General features: G+C 45.0%; 1 protein-coding gene across 1 annotated transcript; it reads right to left on the reverse strand.

The window, feature by feature from the left end:
- Positions 1-11,156: 11,156 nt before the first annotated feature.
- KIFBP (kinesin family binding protein) lies at positions 11,157-24,644 on the reverse strand. Its single transcript, XM_056849320.1, has 7 exons — positions 24,260-24,644; positions 21,206-21,304; positions 16,910-16,989; positions 16,646-16,829; positions 15,293-15,377; positions 14,220-14,329; positions 11,157-12,421 (listed from the first exon to the last, which is right to left on the reverse strand). Exons 1-7 carry the CDS (start codon positions 24,638-24,640, stop codon positions 11,549-11,551), a joined length of 1,812 nt encoding a protein of 603 aa, XP_056705298.1. The 5' UTR covers positions 24,641-24,644; the 3' UTR covers positions 11,157-11,548.
- Between the last annotated feature and the right edge of the window lie 601 nt (positions 24,645-25,245).

Genomic DNA, 25,245 nt, shown 5'->3' on the forward strand with positions numbered 1-25,245 from the left:
TGAGCCGTCACTGATGTAACACACACACACATACTCACCTGCAAGTGGGGTTGTCAATCTCCAGGTGGAGCCTGGAGATCTCCCAGTATTACAATTTATCTCTAGATGACAGCGATCAGTTGCCCTGGAGAAAATGGCTGCTTTGGAGGGTGGACTATATGGCATTGTATCCTGAGGAGGTCTCTCCCCCTCCCCAAACCCTGCCCTTCCCATGCTCTGCTCCCAAAATCTCCAGGTATTTCCCAACCCAGAGCTGGCAACCCTACCTGCAGCATGAAGTAATACAGTACAGCAACGTTCTTACCACTTCATCTGACAATTAGGAGAACTAGGTCTTGTGTTAAGGAGAACTGTATATGAACAGGTTAAGCAGGTTGTTTCCTGTGAAAAGGTTAAGCAGGTTGTTTCCTGTGGGGTTTTTTTTTTTTAAGTCGAACAAAAATCCACAGGGGAAGGGGCGATCTGATCAGGGCTGTGACTCTGGGAAGGGTGGGCTGGGGACTTTCTGCACTGCTTTTCTGATTGTAATTCCCCACCCCACAGCCTCTCTTTGTCCCAGCTGGCAGCCCAAGTCCGGCCCATGGTGGTCTGGTGTTGTTTTTAGTGAGTTCCTGTTCCCTTGTGGGTTAGCAGGTAAGAGCTGTGAATTTGGCGCTTCCTTTGTTTCTCAGAATCATTGCTTCATGCTGAGGTCACAGCAAACATTAACCAGACATGTTGCAAAGTCATAGGATGAACAAAACATGGTATTAACCCGCCAGTTAATGGGAATTAGTCCATTATACAGTTGGATCAGTAAACTCCTTGCCTGCATCAAGAGAAGACGGCATAACAGAGGTTTATAAAATTATGCATGGGCTTGGTAAAAGGACAAAGAACGTCTTTCTCCCAGCATATTAGAACTTAGGACCCCCTAGTGAAGCTGATGGCCAGTATATTCGAAACACACAAAAGAGAGTACTTCTTCACATGATGCATAATGTAGTGATGGCAACCAGGTTAGATGGCTTTTTAAAAAGGCAGACACCTTAATGAGGAAAGGGTCCTCTTCACCAATGGCTATTAGACATGATGCCTAAATGGCACCTCCATGGTCAGAAGCAGTCAAACTCTCAATACCAGGATGAGGGGTAACAAGAGAGAGAAGCTTTGGACAGGACAAATGCAGAGGGACGCTGAAATCCTTCTAATTGCTGCCCCACATTTTAAGAAGCTCCTCCACTAGGGTTGCCAACTTTCAGGTAGCAGCAGGAGATCTCCTGCTATTACAACTGATCTCCAGCCGATAGAGATCAGTTCACCTGGAGAAAATGGCCGGTTTGGCAATTGGACTCTATGACATTGAAGTCCCTCCCCTCCCCAAACCCCATCCCCTCATGCTCTGCCCCAAAAGCCTCCCACTGGTGGCAAAGAGGGACCTGGCAACCCTATCCTCCACTGAAATCAGACAATTTAAATCTACCCAAACAGAAAACTTCAAGCAAATTCACATGGATCATGTGCTTTTTGGCCTCTCCCCCATTTTAGGTATGCACAGATGAAAAATAGAAATGCATGTGCTTGCATCAAGTTTCTGAATCAATTGATAGCCAAGAAGGAAGGTGACTTACAATCACATTTCAGTCTTCCTGCGCTTTACATTAGATCCTTGGGCACAATCCAACCAAAGCTAAGCATTTTGATGATCTATTGATTCATCAGTTCACACCGCACTAGATTTGACAATTTACCTTGTCATGATCCTAGGCCTGAGGCTAAAGAATGAGCGGCGTATATGCATCAAGGAAGCTTCTGAGGCTTCATGTAAAGTTTACAACAGGCCTACATTTCCCAGGCACCCTCTAAGCAGACTGGGATGAAACTGGAAAGGGGAGGCTGGGCCTTGAGAGAAATAAGGATCTCGGTCAGCTGGAGACCAGTTGTAACAGCAGGAGATCTCCAGCTAGTACCTGGCGGTTGGCAACCCTGTACATTTAACACAAGAAATTAACCGAGCACAAGGTCTTCAAACACCATCGCCTACATTTGCTGGCAACCGAAAGTTACAATTGTGGAAAGTTATAATCAAGTGCTAAATGCTCATTTGCATACAGGCGCAGAATTTGCACTGGAACTGCTGACAACCGTTCCCTTCAACTCCCTTGGGAAAGGCGAGGCTGCCCACCTGGGCAGAGACCAAAAGGGCAGAGCTGTCAGCACCTGCACAGCCACCCTGACCACACAGTTAATGGCAGCTAGGTTTTTTGGGGGGGGGTTAACATATGTTTTGTGACTTGGATGGTTTTTTGTTGTGGGTGGAGGGGGGGGCGTCTCGTTTTTATTGCACTGTGAGCTGCTTTGGGTCCACATCAGGCAGAGAAAAGTGGGTTCAAAAATGACCGAATAAATAAAAGCAGTTCTTGTGAGCAACAAGGAAATTACTCCTATTCAGTTGTTTTCTCTGCACTACCAATCATGGTCTCAACTGATCTCTTTTCCGGAATAACTCAGCTACGCTCACACTTTTCCCAAGCCTCTCTTCTTGGCAAGTTGTTACTATGAAATTCCTATGCTTAGGACTAAGGGTGGCTGACAACCACAGTTTACAATTCTGCAAAGGAAAAGTTTTCACTCAACCCATGCATAGATGGACCCAGACAACCAGCGCTCTGGGGGAGCTGCCCACAGAATAGCGGGCAATTGTGGTGTCACACACAGACTCTTCTTTAGAAAGAGGAGGAATCAGCACTGGGCAACTGTTGCTTGGCAACCTTTCTCCTTGCTAATAAAAGCTAACATTTAAAAAAAAAAATCTTGCCTGAAACCCTACTGGGAATCGCCTAGCTTACTAATCAGCTTCCAGAAGCCATCAAACAACAAGATGCAAAATAACACACTTCTCATTTCAGAGTAGCTGTCCAGGGGACTTGAGCGACTGTCAAAGGACTTGGCAGTGCATCAGCCAATAATTCAAGCAGGCACCCAGAAAGGAGAAAGGAACTGTAGACGTGTTTCTTCACGGAGTTTTCTCAATTACATCTAACTGCCTTGTGACAACCAATATGTAGCCCTACAAGCCTGCAATTAATTTGCCATGTTGCTGTCCCATTGCTACGGAGTTGCTTTTGAACACAGTTAGCTTGTCAAACTGTTAGGTCAGGTAAAGGTCCCCTGTGCAAGCACCGGGTCATTCCTGACCCATGGGGTGACGTCACATCCCAACGTTTACTAGGCAGACTTTGCTTACGGGGTGGTTTGCCAGTGCCTTCCCCAGTCGTCTTCCCTTTACCCCCAGCAAGCTGGGTCCTCATTTGACCGACCTCGGAAGGATGGGAGGCTGAGTCAACCTTGAGCCGGCTACCTGCAACTGACTCCTGTCGGGATCGAACTCCGATCGTGAGCAGAGCTTGGACTGCAGTACTGCAGCTTACCACTCTGCACCACGGGGCTCCTGCCAAACAGTTACAGTGCCTCTATTATAGGAAAAAGTTGTATAGAAGCAGGGTGATGTTAACAAGCCTACCCATGTGCTTCTCCCTCCTGCTCAGAAGACAGGACACTGGGAACGGTGTTGGGATGGGTGGGGGTGGGTGGGCCCTTTAACTTACCGGAGAAGTTCTGAGGGGGCTACTCTCCTGAAGGGCTGCTCGTGGCAAGGCAAATGGTGGTGCCACAGAGACCATTTGGCTCAGATCTAGCCACTCGTAGTGTGGGGGGTCAATGGTGTGGCCACTAGCCACGCTGCTCTTGGGCTGTTTTTGTTGGAATATCTATCGTGGGGATATTCCGGTATTTAGCAGAGTGCCTTAAGTTTAGTAGCAGCAGAAGCTACACGTGCGTGCGTGTGTGAAAACAAAAGGAGCATCAGTCGTTTGCTCTAATCAAACTAAAGTACATTTACTGTTGAAATGCACATTGGATGGGAAAGGACAAACAAGGGTCCCCTGTCCTGATCTACCTTGCTAATTCTCTAGGTATAAAAGAGTATCTGCCTTCATCTTTTGGGTGGGAAGGCCTGGATGCACGGAGCGCCCGGCTCTAATCTTGCTTGGATGATGGGCAAAGAGAAAGAGAGAGAGAGGGGAAGTTTCCCTGACAATACATCCTCTAAACATCAAAGGGGTAGGAAATGAGGGCAAGGTGTAACTAGAGATGACCTCCCCCTGTCCTGTCTATCTATCTGACTCTGTGGTCAGTTCCCCCTCTCAATGTGCAGGCAAGTGACACCGTCCTATAAGGGCAGATTTCCCAACAGTTTTAACTTCAACCTGTCCCTAGTGGTTAGAGATCCCCCCCCCCAATATAGTTTTCATAAGCATATTGTGTGAACTGGTAACAAAGTGGAGATGCTGGCACAACTGCAAAATCTAGATTATAACAAGATTTGAACACAAAGCACATTGTGTATCTGTTGCCCATTTAGGCCATGTGGTATTTATGAGAACTTCTCTGCTCAGGTGCCATGATACTTTTTTGTTTTTGTTTTCACCACTTCACAGCTGGTAAATGAGTGTACATATCAACACATCAAAGCTTACAATACCACCCAGAAAGAATAAATGGGTGCAGAAAAGAGCAACTAAAATTATCATGGAGTTGATTTATAAAATTATGCATGGGGCGGGAATGGGGTGAGACAGAACTTCTTCTCCCTCTCTAGAAGTATTACAAATCAAACACCCAGTAAAGTTGATGAACAATAGATGCAGAACAGACAAAAGAATTTCCGGATGCATAATTAACTTGTGGAACTCTGTGCCACAAGATGTAGAGATGGCTGCTCTCTTGACACATTCAAGAGAGAACAGGCCCATCAATGGCTATTAGGCACAATGACTAAATGGAACCCCCATGTTCGGAGGTAAACAACCTCTGAATACTAGGCCTGAAGAGCAACAACAAGGGGAAGGCTTTGAACAAGGAGAAGCTTTAGGGTCTGGGCCAAATGCCTGAAGACTTTCCAAGGCATCTCGTTTTTCACTGTGGACAAGGATGCTGGAGTAGGTGGAATCTTGGCATGATCTATCAGGGCTCTCTTATGTTAAAGCAAATGGACAAATATTGGATGAATGGATTCTCAGAAGTCCTACAGCACTGTAAGCTGAACTGGCAGAAACAAGTATACAAGTACACGCACAATAGAGAGATCTTTCAAACGACAAGCAATGCATTACTTAAATAAAAATAAAAACCACCACCTGCCCCAATACATCTAGCATGTGGGCAACCGTTTCCCAGTATTCTGTAAACCGGAAAGATTGATCAACTGTATCCTTTATCTTGCTGAGGAACACTGTGAGTAAAGAGGAAACGATGGGCAAACATCCCCCAAGTATATTTATCTACAAGGCTACCCTAAACTAGTGTGAGGAGGGGCTAGATCTCGGCAGGTTTTATTTAGCACCAGTCTGAAGCTTTAAAAAAATAAATAAAAGGAAATTTCTGAGTCATTCATAAACCGCTTTCAGATCTTCAGGGAAACCTAGAAATACAAGAGTTTGATGGAATTTAATAAAAATGCATACAAGGCCACAGTGGCCTCTTTGAAGCCTGGGGCTTCGAACTACAGGCTAGCAGCTTCACATGGAGCAGTCTCTATTCACCTCTGATATATAGCGGAGGGGCTGTGGTTCAGTGGTAAAGCATCTGCTTAGAATGCAGAAGGTCCCAGGTTCAACCCCCAGCATCTCCAGTTAAAGGGACTAGACCCTGGAAAGCCACTGCTGGTCTGAGTAGACAAGACTGACTTTGATAGATCAAGGTTCTGATTCAGTATAAGGCAGCTTCATGTGTTCATGTGTATTCTCCCATATTAAGGAAGGAAGGGTTTCTTCCTGCTGACCTCCCCACTTTGTATCCTTTGGTTATGCATGGGAATTCCACACACTGCTAATTCAAGAACCAGAATTTTTTAGGGAGGCAAATATTGAATGCATCAGCCAATTGGGTTGCAAGTCTATGAATTAGCAACTTTCAAACAGTGCCATCAAAAAGGCATCTTCAGAGTGGTCTGGGTTCAGAAAACAAGATATTAAGAACTGACAACCATCCCAAATTGGAGACTTTTAAGTATCCTCTCTCTCGCTTTCATATGCACAACACTCACTCTGGGTATTTCCCCTCTTCCCAAGAAAAGAGGTGGGGGTACTCAGAGTCTTTAGTCTAAGGAGGACACTGACAGCGACCATAAGCCATCAAGGTTTGCAGCCAGATTTCCTTTGCTCTTCCTCACCAAATCTGACTTCTGTAAACTGTCACAGCATATACTGCCCCCAAGCTCCTACAGGTATAATAGCCTCAAAATGAAATACCATTTCTCCTCTGACCCTGTAAACTCCATCTAAAATTTACTTGGGAATTTTTTTCCAAGAATATTCCAGGGACCTCCCTTTGTTCCTAAATAGCAACCGATATCCTACCATCTCTAGTAGGTAATATCTGCTGCCCTTCTCCTATATCCACTGCCCCTTTTGTCTGTTAAAAGTAACTTCTTCCACTAGCTTACTGGATGTAGTTTCCCTGGCCTCTAGTTATATTTAGTGCTGGTTCTTTCTGATCTTGTTTTCTTTCCAAATAAAATATTTCTTTCTATACAAAAATAATTCCACAGGGGATGAAGACTGTGTGGTTTAAAAAGGGGTGTGCTATGGGATTAATAAGGGATTCAGTATGTATCACTGCAAGAATGTTTAACTCTGAAAGCCATAAGAGTTCTCCCCTAGCCAATAAACAGAGCAAGCATAAGAGCAGATAAAGGAATCTCATTTTAATATCAGTCAATGAGCAGCTAGAGGCAAGCCCCTCTCCAATTTCATTTATTTAGTGGAAGTTTACACTGCATCTCCAGAACTCTGCTTGAGGCAGATTACAAATGATAACACCAAATTATCAATACCTTGAAATGACAATTCAAAGCCTTCCCTTTGCCATGGCCCTGCATTCGTTTTCAGCGGGGGTGATTTGCAGCCACAGAAGTCTCCAACAGAGCCATGTGTTGCTACCCAAATGGCCTGCCAGTGGGTGACCCTCAACACTTGGGGCATCTCCTGTTAGGGGTCTCCTTTTATTTGGGGGAATTAGCTATGGAGACCAAGAGCCTTGCGAGAGGCTGGAGCTCGGGACCTTTGATTCCAATGCTACATAGGTAGCCACGCTAGCAGAATAACCCTTTTAAATACTAAGTGTTTTGTACTTTTTATGGAGTTTTATTAAAATAGAATTTAAACACACACAACCCAGATCACACACCTCAAACATACGAGAGCCTAAGAAAATAATAGAGGGGAGGGGGCAGACATAAGGATGTCAGGTCATTGAGGGATGATAAGTCACCTTTCCTGCAGAGACATCCAAACAGCAGAGAGAGATGCTCCCACAGGGAGGGGTGTGCGTGCATGCAGGTCAGGACACACAAAAAAAATGGATGCCATTTGGGGATATTTTTATACCCAGAAATGTATCCTGAGGCGTTATGACCTCAGTAGCAACCAAACATTGCCAGAGACAAAAGTCTAAATTGCTCCTAGTTAGTTTGACCAATACGTGTGATGGGCAGTGATGTAATGTCAGGATATAGCAGAATGGCTGTAGTGATTTCATTTATGGGTCCCCAGGAAGGGCGATGAGTATCCCAGAACGGAAGGTACCAGTCAGAGCAGGCGATGGCTGGTTTGATTACTCCTTGATTAGTTTAGATATTTGTGTGTGAAAAAACAGCAAGTTGTAAGAATACCTAGATTTGCTGGATTAAGGACAGATGTAGAGTTTTAGATGTGAGAAGATTTCAGGAATCCTCCCAGGAAGGAGAGGAGATGACAGGCAGTTTTGCAAGTGTGATATGTGTGTGTGTAAAGTGCCTTCAAGTCGCAGCCGACTTATGGGGGCCCCTTTTGGGGTTTTCATGGCAAGAGACTAACAGGTGGTTTGCCAGTGCCTTCCTCTGCACAGCAACCCTGGTATTCCTTGGTGGTCTCCCATCCAAATACTAACCAGGCTGACCCTGCTTAGCTTCTGAGATCTGACGAGATCAGGCTAGCCTGGGCCATCCAGGTCAGGACAAGTATGATATAGCTAGAGGGAAATTTAGATATGGAGAACAGGTTAGTTGGTATTAGAAGAATAGGTTCTAATTGTTGACAGGATTAAGTTGCTGGCTCTCAGAGTGCTAAGTGTCTGCTCTGGGGCTCTTCATGATCTATGCGAGGAAAGCTGGATTCTTCTTCATGTCTTGCAATCTGTCTCACCTTGGAGGCCAGGGGAAATACAAACTGTTCCTTCTGACAGCAACCAAATATTTGCCACAGGTCCAAAAAGTGGTTTCCCAGAGCCCTGGAAACTGGTTCATTTTGAGAAAGCAGTGCCTTGTTCTTTCCTGTTAACTTTGGTACCCTATGCCATTATGACATATCGGGGTGATGGGGGCCTAACATTCCCTTGCGTGTTAAGAGAACCTCCACAAGTTTGAATCTTAATGGCCAATTTGATTCTAACTGCCAGGTAGAAAAATTATGAATGCAAAAATGATATACCAAAAGTTGGGGGGAAGGTGGGTGGCTGGAATAAACCAGGCACTGACTGTTCTAGACAAAGAACCAGGTGTGGTCGTATGCTGGGACAGCAATAACTTAAGACAGGGTGATTGTCAACTTCATCCTTCCACATTAAGGGTGTGCTATCATATCTAATCACTGAGACATCACCTGCATTTTTGAGCGGGGAAGGGACTTACAGCACATTCCTGAGAAGCGCCGGCGGCCACACCCAAAGGCCTTTGGAGGCCAGCGATGACCTCCGCCGGCACAAGGGCCCACAGCACCGGCATCCGGGCGGCACACGGCAGCGTTTGTGGCCCCAGCGCTGGCATGCAGGGCCGGACTCCAGTCACTGCCATGGCAGCACCGGGCCTGGACACGGTGGCGATCTGGGAAGCGTTCCCGGGGTGTTCCGGTACGCTGGGAGGCGTTCCCGGGGCGTTCCGGCACCAGCTGGGCCGCCATTAGGTGCCCTCCTAAGCCGTTATGGCTTGGGAACACCCCCTTTTATTTTTGCAGAGATATGCCACCTTTCAGGTGGCGTATCTCTCGTGCAACCCTATGTGGGTTGCATGGATTTTTGGCGCCGGGTGGAGTTTTCAGCCTGGCCAAAACCTCCTTAGGAGGCATCGCCGCTGCGTTGCCTCCTAAGCCCGGTGCAGTCATTCTGCTCAGGAATGCACTGTAATTCACTTAATTTCTATTTGGGCTGCTTCCCCTTTTGTTATATTAGAAAGTGCTTTAGGTGGAGAATTTGAGCTGATTCCTTATTGTCATGCTGTGTGAAATGCCCTGCTGGATAGCCAGTTGAATTTTAATGAAATATGGGTGCTCCCTTACGGATGTCTATATGGTCTGATATCAGTGCAGTGTCAGAGGTTTCTCCTCTTTCCAGAAATGGGAGGGGGAGTAACTAAGTTCTCTGAGAAATGTGTACTTTAAGATTTTGTCCCTTGTAAGTTGCTGGGTGACCCTGGGCCAGTCACAGTTCTCTCAGAACTCTCAGCCCACGCGGAGACAGGCAATGGCAAACCACCTCTGAACGTCTCTTGCCTTGAAAACCTCAAGGGGTCGCCATAAGTCGGCTGCGATATAACAGCACTTTACACATACACTCCCACACCCAAGTTGCTACCAGGGCCAGCTCAATTCATTTTGCTACCCCACACAGCATGAGTGCAGCATGGAACAAGATGTACCCCCCCAAAAAAAACAACACATTTATGCTGCTGCCACCTAGTTTTAAGATGGCCAATCTCAGAACCAGGCAGCAGTAGCAGTACAAGGTAGGGGGACAGCTTCTAACGAGGACTTTGCAGCCTGCCTTGGTCAGCCACAAACCACGTCTGTTGCATCCTCATACAAGGTGAACTCTGCCATGACATAGGCAGTGAAGTGGCCCAACCTGCTGTTTCAATTGCAAACACAGCTGGGCTTGATTGCCCTAAATATTCTTCAAAGGCAGCCATGTTAGTTTGCGCCAGAAAAATTCTTGTGTTACCTTGAGGACTACCTGCTGTGTGGAATAAGCTTTCAAGAGCCCCAGCTCATTCTGCCAGATGCATGATATGCACACACAGAGCTTCCAACTAAGTGGAGCCTGGAATTACAACTGATCACTAGACAGCAGAGATCAACCCCCCTAGAGGAAATGACAGTTTTCGAGGGTGGACTCTAGGGTATCACACTCCTGCAAAGCTCCCTCCCCTTTCAAAACTCTGCCCTCCCCAGGCACTGCCCCAAATCTCCAGGAATTTCTGAATACAGAAGTGGCAACCCCACACTCATATCAAGGATGAATGGGGGAACATGTCCTTAGCATGAAGGTCAGAAAGCTCAGCAATCCAAGAGGAAAGTCTATTACTATAGAAATGAAAGTAAGCACAAATGAAAACAAGACCTCAGCAAGAGTAAAAGATGTGAAGGGAGCTACACCCAACTGGTGATGACCCTCCCCCCATTAACTTACATAAACCTGTATAGCATTTCAACCTTTCCAAACCTGGGAGCCACATTGGACCCCATGCTATGCATCATTGTAAGCATGTGACAGGAAGTAACAGTGACATCAGATTCACCTCACAGGAACAGAAAGAACTCTGCCAAATAGGAATCCTCTCCATCAGTGAACGACCTCACACCACTGCGCTGCTTCTCCACTTCACCATAGGTGCACAGAGGCAGGTGGTGTGGCGCCCTTGAACTCTGTGCATGCACCTCAGCAACAAATCGTTCCAAAAGTAGCAGGGGTCACAACGTAGCAGGTTGGGCTCCATAACCCACCTGAGGGTCCTGATCCATGAGTGAAAGACAAGATGTAGTTTCTTTCCCCCCCTTTTAAGTTTTGATTACACAGAGCTCCATCCTATCTTTTCAAAAAAAACAGAGGGTATTAAAAAGTGTATGGTGTAATCCCCAGAGAAAAAGCAGGGTGGCTCTCCGCCGCCAAAGATGTTATGAAACACACACTGACGATTAAAAGGACTTTTGGAAGAACGTTACATCAAGCACGTTTATTTAGAGTTTGGGGGGGGGGGAAGGGGAGACAGCCAACAGCTACAAAATAAACAACACTTAAATTAAGGATCTGTTAGAACTATTTATGAAGGGACAAGTCAGGCAACCTAAAATGATGCCATTACAATGCCTAAAGCCTCTTTTGTGGAGGTGGGTTAGATTGTAAACACAAGCCATTCAAAAAGTTCCCCTTCACCAGAAACAAGTGGAGAACAGCATTACGTTAGAAACCGGGCCACATAGTGGAAGAGGGAACATAAGGCAGGAAGGTTTGCACTTCAGTACAGAGCAGGCAATACAGAGCACCGGTTGACCATTCACTGTATAATTAGCGTTGAAGTGTGGGAGAACTCTAACATGGGACAGTTTTCCATTTCACGAGGGTCCTAGGCTGCCTGTCACAGTGGGAGCTCACAATAGCAGGAAATGTCCGATTACTACAAGGCATCTGCCACAAGGGAAGCCCTCTCTTTGGACAGAGATCATTTTAATATTGCACATTTCCACCGTAGGAAAGAGTTTTAAGAAGGAAGTTTTGCTCTTAGCCTTTCCATTCTTGTTGGGAGAAGAACCACCATTTCCTTACTGAGTTCTAGCTCGGTTTCAATGGCCGGGACAGCATCTGCATGCTTCTCGCAGTACTCTACCAGAAATGTGTAATATTCCAATGACGTCTGCATGTTCTCCAACTGTTTCACGCCATCGGAAGTAATAAGCTTGCCGTATAGGCGTGCAATGTGAAACTTGGCTACCATGGCAGGGCGAAGAACATCTTCCTCAAGGGTTTCAGGGAAAACCTTGTCAGGGTTCCTCAGGGAATCCAAAAACAGTTCATAGCATTTTATGGCCATCTGGGCAAGAGAATTGATTTTTTTAATGGTGTGGGAGTCAAGCTCCTCTAGCCTGTTTCCGATGGCCACTTTCAGATCCATCATCTCATAATAGGTATCTGCCAGTTCAAACTGCAGCTGCCTCCTGAGCAGCAGAAAATACTGTGGGTTCAAGTCCACACAGATGGGCTCCAGCATATCTATCCTACGCTTGTGCATCTTGCAGCGCCTCTCATAATCTTCTTCAAAGAACGCAAGCACCTTGAACAAGGCACTGTGGTCCTGCACAATTTCAATGTGGTCGGTAACATACCCATCTACCTGAAAGAACTCCTTTGCTTCACTGACATAATTCTGACCCACCAGGAAGACTTCTCTGGCTTCCTGAAAGTCTAAAGGAAACACACAGCTCACTTTCTCTTCCATGGCCAAAATGGAGTCGCACAGATCACTAGTCCCAAAGAGGACCGCTTTTTTCCTTCCTTTCTCTTTCTCGTCCTCTTCTTTCTTCCGCTGGGCTATCAGCTCTGACTGCCTGTCCGGATCCAGCTCACCAATGTTGTCCTGAACAAAAACATACTTGTTTAAAACGTGTCACCATCATAGCTACAGGAGATTAAAGAGTATCATTGATAACATGAATCCTTTTCTAGGAATAACCTCCAGGAAGAGCTGTTTGCCTGTGAGAAGAGCTCATTGCTTGGCACTCTTAGCTTCAAATGCACCAATTCAGAGGTTCTTCCATGTCCCACAGCAGAACCTCCTGAAAGGACATCACGGCTTGGATCCAGCCCACTTCAGAGGGGCAGCAGAGTGTGTGGTACAGACCTCTGTGCTGCCTTCCCCGTCCTGCTGCAGCCTCCTGAGCTTTCCCACCACCAAGCCACTGAGGGTCATGCCAAGGACATGGGATGGGGCATGGAGGGGGAAGCTGCAGTGTGGGATCACACACACCTTTCTCCGTGAGTGCAAACAGCAAGACCAAATGCATGTGTTTGTGGGGCAATTTGTGCCCTTTCCCTCTTCCCAATGCAGCCCCCCCCATCAAGAGACACCCCCCCATACTCAGAATATGATTTCCCAGGGGCTGCAACGGGAGGGTGGCAAAGACACCTTCCATGAACTCTGCTCCATTTGCAGTTAGATGGATTCGAATCCATATATTTTAAATTCATTTAGGGCAATAATTCAATATAGAGAGAAGCTAAAAGCAGCAACCTTGTGAAGGGGCAGGTTAATAAATATTTCACAACATAATTGCTCTACCACATTCACTTACATAGTTACAGAAAAATGGCCTAAAGATTTCAGGAAAAGGATCTAGGCAGGTGCCAAGTTTCAATCTTGTCACTTGATTATTTGTACCTCCAATAGATGTTCAGCACCCCTTAATAGCCAGATGGCCAAAGGCCATAAAACATACATCTGTCCACTGTCTACACAATGATGTATCAGGATTAGCTTTTTGGAACTGAAAATTTCAACAGTCTGCGGTGTTCAGGATATCAGAAAGCTATCTTATTTATATACCCCCTGAGGCTTCAAGGAATATCTGCTGACTTGTCTGCCAGTCCATTATTCACTATCAAGTTATCTGACTGCTGGTAGGACAGCAATAGGCAAGAGTAAAACTACCAGAAAGGCCAAAAAGCAAGTATGCAGAAGAAACCAATACATTTGGCATGTGCGCCAATAGCAAGTTCACACTGGCAAAATAGAGCTCTCTATTCTTGGTGACATTAAACATTCCATCCCTAGAACTGAAGCCATTTATACAGAAAGCAAGTTAAGCGTTTAGGGCCATAATGAAATCAGAGTGATGTGACCAGTCCCTGGAAGTTAAGGATGCGGATTACAAGGTTATGCTACTTCAAACTTTAGGTAAAGGCAAAGCACCGGGTCATTCCTGACCCATGGGGTGACGTCACATCCCGATGTTTACTAGGCAGACTTTGTTTGCAGGGTGGTTTGCCAGTGCCTTCCCCAGTCATCTTCCCTTTACCCCCAGCAAGCCTGGTACACATCTTACCGACCTCGGAAGGATGGAAGGCTGAGTCATCCTTGAGCCGTCTACCTGAAACTGACGTCCGTCGGGATCGAACTCAGGTCATGAGCAGAGCTTGGACTGGAGTACTGCAGTTTTCCACTCTGCGCCACGGGGCCCCTACTTTATACTTTACTGCTCCAGTAAAGAGAGCGCTGTATGCTTCAGGATGTGGCTGTTTTGGGCTCCTGACTTTGTCCATGAAGCAGTTTTATGGCTTGATTTAATAGACCATAAACTCATAGCTTTACTGGACTCATTTTGGGGGGAGGGTGTGTTACATGAATAAAAACATGGTATGCGCACAATCTCAATTACCTCAAGCAACTTCCGAGCTCCCTGCAAGAGGTTCAAACAGTACTTAATCCAACATCTTGCAATTTCTGCTTTCCTCTGCTGAAGATCTTGCTGGTCTTGCTCTGTGTCATCTGATTAAAAATATCAGAGATTCATATAACAGCTCCAACCGTCGTGCTAATTCAGTGCTACATTTTGTCACACCATCTCTCAAGAAAGGATTAGTCACCCAACGTCTTTGAGGACTTCAGATAATGAATATAGCTCTCTTTATCAGTTAGTTATAAGGAAGGCGGTATTTAGACAAAAGTCTTTCTGACCCTGGAATATTTCTAGACTAAAAGCAGAGACCAAAGAACTTACAGGCTCTTCCCCTCTTGGAAGGAAAAAGAAATCTAATTTCTGTCTGAGAAAGTCAAGCTGTAAAGAACCATTTACAGCACAGCTTTCCTAACACAATTAAAACTGTAAGCATTATTTGCACTGTAACAGTCACAAATAAATGGGCAGGTTCTCTGGTGGCACAGAAGTGTTTCAAATAAATAATAAAATTAAAGAAGCAAAATATATTGCCAATCCATAAGAACATAAGGCCCTGCTGGATCAGACCAAGGCCCATCAAGTCCAGCAGTCTGTTCACACAGTGGCCAACCAGGTGCCTCTATGAAGCCACAAACAAGACGACTGCAGCACACCATCCTGCCTGTGTTCCACCACACCCAATATACTAGGCATGCTCCTCTGATCCAAATTGTACTAACTTAAGAAAGTAACTCATCCATTTTGTATCTGCACCTTCCATTTCTATTTAGTCCAGTTCTGTTTTCCCCCTTAGCATTATTGTGGCAACAGCCCGGATCCTGCGTACAGATGTAATGGAGGGAAAACATGCTGCACAGAGGCCAGGAGCTTCCTCCCCCATCTCCCTCAAGTCAATGGAAGAATGAAATATATGACAGCAAACCACACGCAGGGAACCAAGGGGACAATATCCGTGACCAGAACAACAGAAGGCAAGCACAATATGCTAACGTCTGTGGTGTGCTCATTTAATTCAAAGCTGCTCCAGTTCAAACTGAAATGAGACAACTTACTGTCCTCCACAGATGGCACCTGTCCAGTTTGAGCAAAGATGACACTGGCGGCTGCTAAACAATGCCTGGATTCCATGAAGCATTGCTGTGGACAGAAGGCACAGTAAAGCTTGTAAGTGACACATGACAAGTGGCTACTTTTTCACTTATCTACAATTCCTGAACATCTAAGTTCTGAAATTGGAACACTGTTCACAGAGGAACCCAAAAACATAATTGAACAACATTGTACAATATGGAATTCAACAGCAAACTTGTTCGTGCTTCAGGGATGCATGGAAATAAGTGGTAATATTATGCCCGTTTGACTGAGATGGCGAGGCTTTCAGTGGGAGCTTCAGCTGTGAAGAATGTCAACAGCAAAGGTATGTTTCAGGCTGTTTGGTTGGATCTTTGTCAGCTCTGGATGATAAAACTACTAAGAACACTGGATTAGAGGCACTTCCCTTCAAGGAAGGCTACAATATGAAGTTTCCTGAAATTCAAAAGCAACTTCTGAAGTAATATTTTACCAACATTTGAAACCCTGCCTGTAGATGTGTCAGTGTAATTTGATGTGTGCAGGCCCCCTATTACATTTCCCACCAGAGAAAATTCTGAATATTTTGAGAATTAACTCTCAAAAAGATATTTTGAAGACAAAGCCAATGCTCAACATTCCCTAACTAGGAACGAGGAAAGATTTCATTTGTTCAATTTCTTAGGCAGTTGTGAAGACAGACCTTAACATCCAATTTCAGAAATCAATACTTTCTCCGTGTTTTAATACATATTGTGCAAACAAAATCATTACAAGTTTTTCCTAGCTAATGGCAAAGATAAATCAAGTTGCACTTTCAGAAGCAAAGAGATTTCAGTTAGCGATACCGCGTTCTGCAGGAAAACAGTCATTTCATGTTTAGTTCTATGATTACACAAATCTAGGAAAATTCTGCAAATCTAGGAGTATTAGGTAATAATGACTAAAGTAACACTGAAAATCAAATCTCAGTTTGTTTCAACTAACTACTTTGCTAGAAATTATAATACACACTACAATTACTTACATCCTTTTTGAATAGGCAGTGCATAAACATTTAGTTTTCTCAAACATTTAGTTTTCTCAGAGATTTTCTCTTTCTACAACTGAAACCATCTGCAGCTGAACCTTTCTTCCTAGATATATCCATAGCCAGAGAGGTCTGGCAGCATCGCCATCCTACTCACCCTTTAAAGAAGAGGCAATGTTTGCAAACAAGCAACCAACCACCAGTTTCAAGACAACAGAATTCTGACAGGTGATCAAAGAACAATTCTGACCACGACAGCCACTTAACAAATGAGGCAGTCTGAAGGGAACACTGAAACAAGTACCTTCGTGAGATAATACTGAGACAGAGTAGCTGCATTGAGAGCCCATTTCACTGGAGAGTAGCCACTATACTCAAGCTGCCGTTTCAGGGTGGTGTGGCAATACTGTGCGGCCTTCTCAGTCATGTCCAGGTGTTGGTAGACTTGGGCCAGATAATACAGCGTATGAGTACAGACCTTCTCAAATCTGGGGAAACAGAGGGGCTTACATTTTATTTTTGCAGACAGATACTTCCCACTCATATCTCCACTTCAGACACCAGATACCTTTTTGACCTCTCTTGGTCTGTTAGTTTCTCTTCCTGCGGCATGAAGTGTTCATTGGTATCAAGTGGAGGGCTCCCATTCTGCAAAGCATAACATACAACAAAGATAGTACATATGGAAAGTTTGTGCTCTCTCTACCAGCTGCCTTTTAATATTACACAGAACTACTGCTAATAGGAAGAATCATAAAATAGGCTGCAGTGTTGTTATTGTACAAAGCATCCAAGAGTCAGACACCTGACAGATATTTTAAGGAAAAACCCACAAACGTCCCTGCTGAAGGGCAGAACCTGCTATCACGCAGGCCTAGTCATAAATTCGTCAAAAATGTATTTCTTCTACTCCTAATAGCTCACTGCTACATGTTTTAAAAATATGTTCCACAAAATGTAATAATGCATCAAGAAGCACAAAGTTCACCAAGATGCACATGAGCCACAAAGAACTTCTTTTAAAAATTCTTGTAATTTGAGATTCATAAAACATTAAAAAGAAAAGAGTAGTTTGTACCTTGATATAAAATCAAGCAATATAGAATATTGTGCTGAATTAACAGCACTTTAGTTCAGACATCTCTCAAACAATTCAAGAACAGTTAGGTGCATCACAACTCAAATTATCTACAATACACTAGAAAAAGTACGAATACAGATAATAAACCTAAGTATCAGGGCAGAGACAAGAAAAACAATAAATTCAGCAGAGTAACCCTTTTGGCAACATTTGTAAGAAGTTCAGATCTCCCTGCACAACCCAAAACATGAAAAATGCTACGAACTGAGTTTAAATAAGCCCCATACTGATATTTAACACAGATTAGCCACGGATGTAAGGCATCACTCCTGTTTTAAATACTCATCAAATCCAACCAAATCCTTATATTTTCCAGTCTGCCTCCTTATTTTCTCTGGCATTACATATCTGAACTCCAGCTTCCCCCTTCCTAGAACCATGCTTCTGTTTCCCAAGTTCTGAGCCTTGAGAGCAGTCTTAATATGTCAGTTTGGTGACCATTAAATCTAATCAAAGTTGGCTTTACCCCAGGGCACACAACTGAAATCATACAAAGGCACTTTCTGTATCGGTTCTTGTAGGCTATCCGGGCTGTGTGACCGTGGTCTTGGTATTTTCTTTCCTGATGTTTCACCAGCAGCTGTGGCAGGCATCTTCAGAGGAGTAACACTGAAGGACAGTGTCTCTCAGTGTCAAGTGTGTACGAAGAGTAATATATAGTCAGAAGGGGGTTGGGTTTGAGCTGAGTCATCGTCCTGCAAAGTATTAAAGGTAATGTGCTAATCATTGTCCTGTAAGTATCAAGATAATGTTCTAATGAGGGTGCGAAATGTTAATGTGGAACCATTGTATCCTGAAGTGATCTGTTAACATGTGGAATTCAAAGCTAATCTGCATGGCTATTGTGGACTGTAGTCTTTGTTAGTCTGGAGGTTTTCAGGACAGGAAGCCAAGCCTTATTCATTCTTAAACTCTCCTCTTTTCTGTTAAAGTTGTGCTGATGTTTATGAATTTCAATGGCTTCTCTGTGCAATCTGACAAAAGAGTTGGTAGAATTGTCCAGTCTTTCAGTGTCTTGGAATAAGATCCTGTGTCCTGTTTGGGTCAGTCCATGTTCAGCCACTGCTGATTTCTCAGGTTGGCCAAGTCTGCAGTATCTTTCATGTTCTTTTATCCTTGTTTGTATGCTGCTTTCTGTAGTTTTATGGAGTCGCTTTTGTAGTTTTACGGAGGACAAGGAGAGTTGGTTTTTATATGCCAACTTTCTCTACCACTTAAGGAAGAATCAAACCAGCTTACAATCACCTTCTCTTCCCCACAACAGACACCCTGTTGACAAATTGGGAAAATGTGATTTAGATCCTGTTACTGTTAGGTGGATCTGTAATTGGTTGACAGATCGCACCCAAAGAGTGCTTGTTAATGGTTCCTCATCCACTTGGAGAGGAGTGACTAGTGGAGTGCCTCAGGGATCTGTCCTGGGCCCTGGGTTGTTCAACATTGTTATAAATGATTTGGATGAAGGAATAGAGGGGATGCTTATTAAATTTGCAGATGATACTAAATTGGGAGTGGTAGCAAATACGGTAGAACACAGAGCCAGGATACAGTATGATCTTGACAGGCTGGAGAATTGGGCTAAAACCAATAAAATGCATTTCAACAGAGATAAATGTAAAGTTCTGCATTTAGGTAGGAAAAATCAAATGCATAATTATAGGATGGGGGAGCTGGGTATGTTTAGCCTGAAGAGGAGAAGACTGAGAGGGGGATATGATAACCATCTTCAAGTACTTGAAGGGCTGTCATGTAGAGAATGGTGCCGTGTTGTTTTCTGTCGCCCCAGAAGGTTGGACCAGAACCAATGGGTTGAAATTATATCAAAAGAGTTTCTTTATAATTATTTTTTTTTAAAAAAGAACTTGTCTAAATATTAGGAAGAATTTTCTAACTGTTAGAGTGGTTCCTCAGTGGAACAGGCTTCCTTGGGAGGTGGTAAGTGCTCCTTCCCTGGAGGTTTTTAAGCAGAGGCTAGATGGCCATCTGTCAGCAATGCTGATTCTATGACCTTAGGCAGTTCATGAGAGGGAGGGCATCTTGGCCATCTTCTGGGCATGGAGGTCACTGGGGGTGTGGGAGGGAGGTAGTTGTGAACGTCCTGCATTGTGCAGGGGGTTGGACTAAATGACCCTGGTGGTACCTTCCAACTCTATGATTCTAAGTGGCTCAAAAACATGGCTCCTGGCCCTCTTTTTCCTCCCCGCACCACACAGCACACTACCTTCTCTATCCCTTACCACAGTTCTCTCTGTTAAATAATATGCGCTATTCATTAGCTAAAATGGATGCTGAGTTATAACCTCCTAAAATGTATGTCCACAAAACTAAGTATCAAACAAAGAATCAGAAGACTTTCCTTTGTGCTCAAATGTTCGATTTCCTCCCCACACTTTCATCTGTGCAAAGGCTGCTGGGTTTCTACAGATATATATTTACTGTTGAACTAACTTAATGGTTTTTTAAGAAGGAATTTCAAATTGGTTGCTGAATTCTGCATTTTGAATCGTGGGTTTCTTGTTCCTACTTGGCTCTGCTGTTTGTTTTCACGGTAAATGTTTTCCAAGATGGAAAGCATGTGTCATGCTTTTAAAGTAAAATGAAAATAAGATAAAGCAAAGCCAGTTATACAACAACATTAACATGAAACAAGTGAAATATTTTCCCAGCATCACTTTCCAGGACAAGTGCAGCATTCCACTGTTTTCATAAAAGCCACCATAATGGAGTACTGACAAACACTGGAACAGCCATCCCCGGAGGCATTTCAAAACATAAACAGGGCTTCAGAGGTCCTAACAAAGGCCCCACTGTGCCAGTGCAATTGCATAGCAGAATCAACAACTTAGATGGCTGTTTGCTATGCATAAGAGTTCAGCATATTACAAGTCATCCCAATATACACAAAAAGCTGTTTTGAAAAAAAAAAACCTCTTGGTTGTGCAAGCCATTCTGGCAATAACAAGGACAAACAGATCAGTGATTATAACTGATATTTTATAGAAATGTCTTAGGTGGCTGCTGAATTACACCACTCACATTCTACACAAGTGATAATCCTCAAATCAGTTGTCCACACTGACCACTCTATGTTAAATGTGAACTATTTTTTAAACTTTGGTTCTTGTAGGTTATCCGGGCTGTGTAACCGTGGTCTTGGAATTTTCTTTCCTGACGTTTCGCCAGCAACTGTGGCAGGCATCCTCAGAGTAGTAACACTGAAGGACAGTGTCTCTCTGAAGATGCCTGCCACAGTTGCTGGCGAAACGTCAGGAAAGAAAATTCCAAGACCACGAAAAGAATTTTCTTTCCTGACGTTTCGCCAGCAACTGTGGCAGGCATCTTCAGAGTAGTAACACTGAAGGACAGTGTTACTACTCTGAAGATGCCTGCCACAGTTGCTGGCGAAACGTCAGGAAAGAAAATTCCAAGACCACGGTTACACAGCCCGGATAACCTACAAGAACCAATGAACTCTGACCGTGAAAGCCTTCGACAATATTTTTTAAACTGCCTAAAATGAAGTTACATTACCAGATATGTTCTTCACTTAACATTTACTAATCATCACTTAATTTCCAGAACTCAAGAACAATACATCTGGGGAGGCTTGTATTTTTCCCCCAACACACTAGAACTTGAAATTTTGATTGTGCCATGGAATGCCACTTTCTTACAGACAAGATCACAGCTAAAACATTAAGGAAAGTCTATGCCATATATTACCTCTTTCATGTACTGATTATACAAGGCCTCTGCAGATTCAAGATAAGTCTGCGCTGTCTTAATGTCACCTCTTTCTGACCACAGGATACCCAGGTTATTCTATAAAATAAAAAATAAAAAGATTTCAGAAGTTATGAAAGGCACAGAGAATCAAATCCATAATCACCAATGTCAATACAGCCCCACTGATTTCAGAGGAATATGAGGTCAGCTGGAACAAGTAGCGGGAGAACAGCAGCGTCAAGGTAGCTACTAGAATTATTGTGTGATTCAGTGGTAACTCCCCAGACGGTGGGCCAGCAACTTGCTATGTGCTTATGGCATATCTTAATAGTGTAGTGGTTAAGAGCGGTGGTTTGGAGCGGTGGACTCTGATCTGGAGAACCAGGTTTGATTCCCCACTCCTCCACATGAGCGGCGGAGGCTAATCTGGTGAACTGGATTGGTTTCCCCGCTCCTACACACATGAAGCCAGCTGGGTGACCTTGAGCTAGTCACATACTCTCAGCCTCACCTACCTCACAGAGTGTCTGCTGTGGGGAAGGGAAGGTGATTGTAAGCCGGTTTGATTCTTCCTTAAGTGGCAGAGAAAGTCAGCATATAAAAACCAGCTCTTCTTCTTCAATAGGATATACTTCCTTCAAATGTGAGGAACAGAGGAAATGCCATACTCATAAAGGCCAATTTTATCTACCACTGCGTACATGTGAACTGTTAACATATAGTTCACTCCTATACTGTTGTGTCAAGATAAGCCATATGGTGAATTTGACACTTTCTCTGCCAGTGTTGCTGGCCCACAGCACTTAATTAGCCCCCACAAAACAATGGTAACATATTAGTCAGGGCTGAGAGAATGAGCAAACAGATTATATAATTTGATATTGCTTGAAATGTAAGAATTATGGGCTTGATAAACAATATGGGGAATGTAGTGATGACCCGCCAACTCCACCCACCCTCCTGCATTATTACCTTTGTTCTTCCAACCCCTCCCAAAGCTTCCTTGCTCTGCCTCCCCCCACCCATGGCTCACTGCATAGCTATGTGTATCCCCAACATACACAGTTTTATATCCCCTACCACACATCAAACAAAAGATGATGCAGAGCTTCAACAGCAACTTACCAGGCCTAACCTTATTGGCAAAGCACAATGCCACATAAACCTTGTGGTCAGGGCTCTCTTACATTCAGTGCAGCAACCACGCTGCTATCCTGCATTTCCCTAGGGCTGAAAATGCAACTACAACCATCCTTGCCCATTATGCTATGGTTGCAGGATATAAGGTTGACTGCTCCACGCATTAGATGAGTAGGCAAGTCTTGGTTAATACTGTCACAAATTTAACAAGTTTTGTTTAGACCTCATTATTTAGCATAACAACTTTCTCCATCTTCCTCTCCGGAGCTCTAGTTTTTTATTTGCCATGAGCTGCATCAGTAGTACTATAAATAGAGTTGCCATGCTCAAAGTCAGAGAGATAAGAAAATGAGAAGAGAGATCACCACCTGCTTCCACAACAAATACAGTTCCCTATGTTAAATGTGTGTTATATGCACCAATCATCACAGCAGTACCTTGTCTCATTATTAAAAAGGTAAAGGTCCCCTGTGCAAGCATTACCTGAACCAAAATTCTATGGAAACAGGTCAAAAATATATTCCTCACCTGAGGTGTTCCTAAATACTGTAAATGGGGAAGGGCCGTAGCTCAGTGGTAGAACATCTGCTTGGCATGCAGAAGGCCCCAGGTTCAATCCCTAGCATCTCCAGTTAAAGGGACTAGGCAAGTAGGCGATGTGAAAGACCCCTGCCTGAGACCCTGGAGAGCCGCTGCTGGTCTGAGTAGACAATACTGACTTTGACGGACCAAGGGTCTGATTCAGTATAAGGCAGCTTCATGTGTATTCATTTAATTTCAGCAACCGGCCTCCTAAGAACGGAAGCCTCTCCCATGCTGCCAAACACACTGGATCGATCAAGTTATCACGTCTAAGAAAATGAAGGGGGAAATGAAAGGGTCTCAATCCACCTGACTTTGATTTGCTGAAAGGCCCCAAAGCCCAGTCCTCTTCCACAAAGAGCCATACGCAAAGCAACCTCTTGGTTAGCTGGTTTAGAAGCTTGATCACCACAAAACCCCACTTCTTGTGAGATAGATCCGACGGACACATACATTTTGTTACAGGAGTAGAAAAGGGCAAGAGTCCAGTAGCACCTTAAAGACTAACAAAAATATATTCTGGTGGGGTATGAACTTTCGTGAGCCACAGCATTTTTGTTAGTCTTTAAGGTGCTCCTGGACTCTTGCCCTTTTCTACTACTGCAGACAGACTAACACGGCTACCCACTGTAAATTATCTAGTATGTAAATGTGAATAGCAGGCGTTTACATACTGTTAACATTTACATACTAATGCTTGTCTGACTTCACTCTCCTCTACTTAAAGACAGATGGATTCACATTCTAGCTGTATCTGAAGAAGTGAGCTGTGGCTCCTGAAAGCTCACACCCTGCCAGAAAATATTGTTGTTAGTCTTTAAGGTGCTCCTGGACTCTTGCCCTTTTCCACTACTGCAGACAGACTAACACGGCGACCCACTGTGAATTATTCTAGTATGTAAATGTTAACAGTATGTAAACGCCTGCTATTCACATTTACATACTAATGCTTGTCTGACTTCACTCTCCTCTGCTTAAAGACAGATGGATTCACATTCTAGCTGTATCTGAAGAAGTGAGCTGTGGCTCACGAAAGCTCACACCCTGCCAGAAAATATTGTTGTTAGTCTTTAAGGTGCTCCTGGACTCTTGCCCTTTCCTACTACTGCAGACAGACCAACACGGCGACCCACTGTGAGTTATTTTGTTACAGGCTTCGGCGGACCTCGCCTGCGTATTCTGATCCAGCACCGCCACACGCATCCATCGCCCCTCACGATGCCTGAGGTGCGCCCTGCAAACAGGAAAGACCTTGAAATGACGGTGGGGGGGGGGTACAGAAAGGGAGCAGGGGCCAGGGCGGCCCCCGCCCCCCTCCGCAGAGCCCACCTGGGCCTGGATGTAGAGGGAGACGCCCTCCCGGCAGAGGCGGTGGCGCTCCAGCAGCCTGACGCACTTGAGCAGGTGCTCCTCGCCCGCCGAGCACTCCTGCGTGTCGGTGTAGTTGGAGCCCAGCTCGTACTCCACCGCGGCCCTGCGCACCGCCTGCAGCCGCCCCGCCTCGCCGTCGCCCTCCTGGCCCTCCTCGCCCGGCGGCCCCTCGGCCTCCTCGGCGGCCAGCAGCTGCTTGACGCCCTCCAGCAGCTCCCGCGCCGCGTACTTGGAGCGGTACGGCTCGGTCTCCGGGTCGTTCTTGGACTCCACGTACGAGAGGCTGACGGCGCTGCGGAACCGCTCGCACAGCGAGGCCCAGCCGGCCGAGGCCGCCATCTTCGCCCCTCTCGGCCTGCGGCGGTCGCTCCCCGCAGGCCCACCAGCGCGCCACTGCGCACGCGCGGCTCTGAGACCGCGACGGGCCCCGCCTCCCGGCCGCGGTGCCCTCAGTTAAGATGGCGGCGGGGGGACCCTGGGACGTCAGCGGAAGCGGGACGGCGTTGGTGGCTGAAGGCAGCTCGCGCCGCAAGCGAGCATGGAACCGAGGAGCAGAGTATTGTCTGCTTGTCCATGTGGCCTTTTGCTCCCTTCCCCCCTCAGCTTATGTCAGTTCTGGAAGAAATGTTCTAACTTCATTAGGTATTTGGTTTTAAATTGCTACTGTTCACAGGATTGCACTGGGTTTTATGCCTTTTTACACTGATTTCCCCATATATTCGGTTAATAAGAGTATGTAGCCGAGGCTGTCATAAAACAGCGGCCTGGCTGCTTCTTCGAGACTGGCAACATTTATTTCAAAGAGCAAGAGTCCAGTAGCACCTTAAAGACTAACAAAAATATTTTCTGGCAGGGTGTGAGCTTTCGTGAGCCACAGCTCACTTCTTCAGATACAGCTAGAATGTGAATCCATCGGTCTTTAAGTAGAGGAGAGTGAATTCAGA

The sequence above is a fragment of the Euleptes europaea genome, chromosome 5 (genome assembly GCF_029931775.1).
Source record: "Euleptes europaea isolate rEulEur1 chromosome 5, rEulEur1.hap1, whole genome shotgun sequence".
Taxonomy (NCBI): Eukaryota; Metazoa; Chordata; class Lepidosauria; order Squamata; family Sphaerodactylidae; genus Euleptes; species Euleptes europaea.

Bases quoted from the DNA above. Each gene is read 5' to 3' on its own strand.
- KIFBP (XM_056849320.1), bottom strand. From the start codon at position 24,640: ATGGCGGCCTCGGCCGGCTGGGCCTCGCTGTGCGAGCGGTTCCGCAGC. The intron at 16,830-16,909 runs GTATCTGGTGTC...CTGTTTCCCCAG, and splicing joins GACCAAGAGAGGTCAAAAAG to ATTTGAGAAGGTCTGTACTC. The intron at 15,378-16,645 runs GTACTTGTTTCA...TTCTGTCCACAG, and splicing joins CTCAGTATTATCTCACGAAG to CAATGCTTCATGGAATCCAG.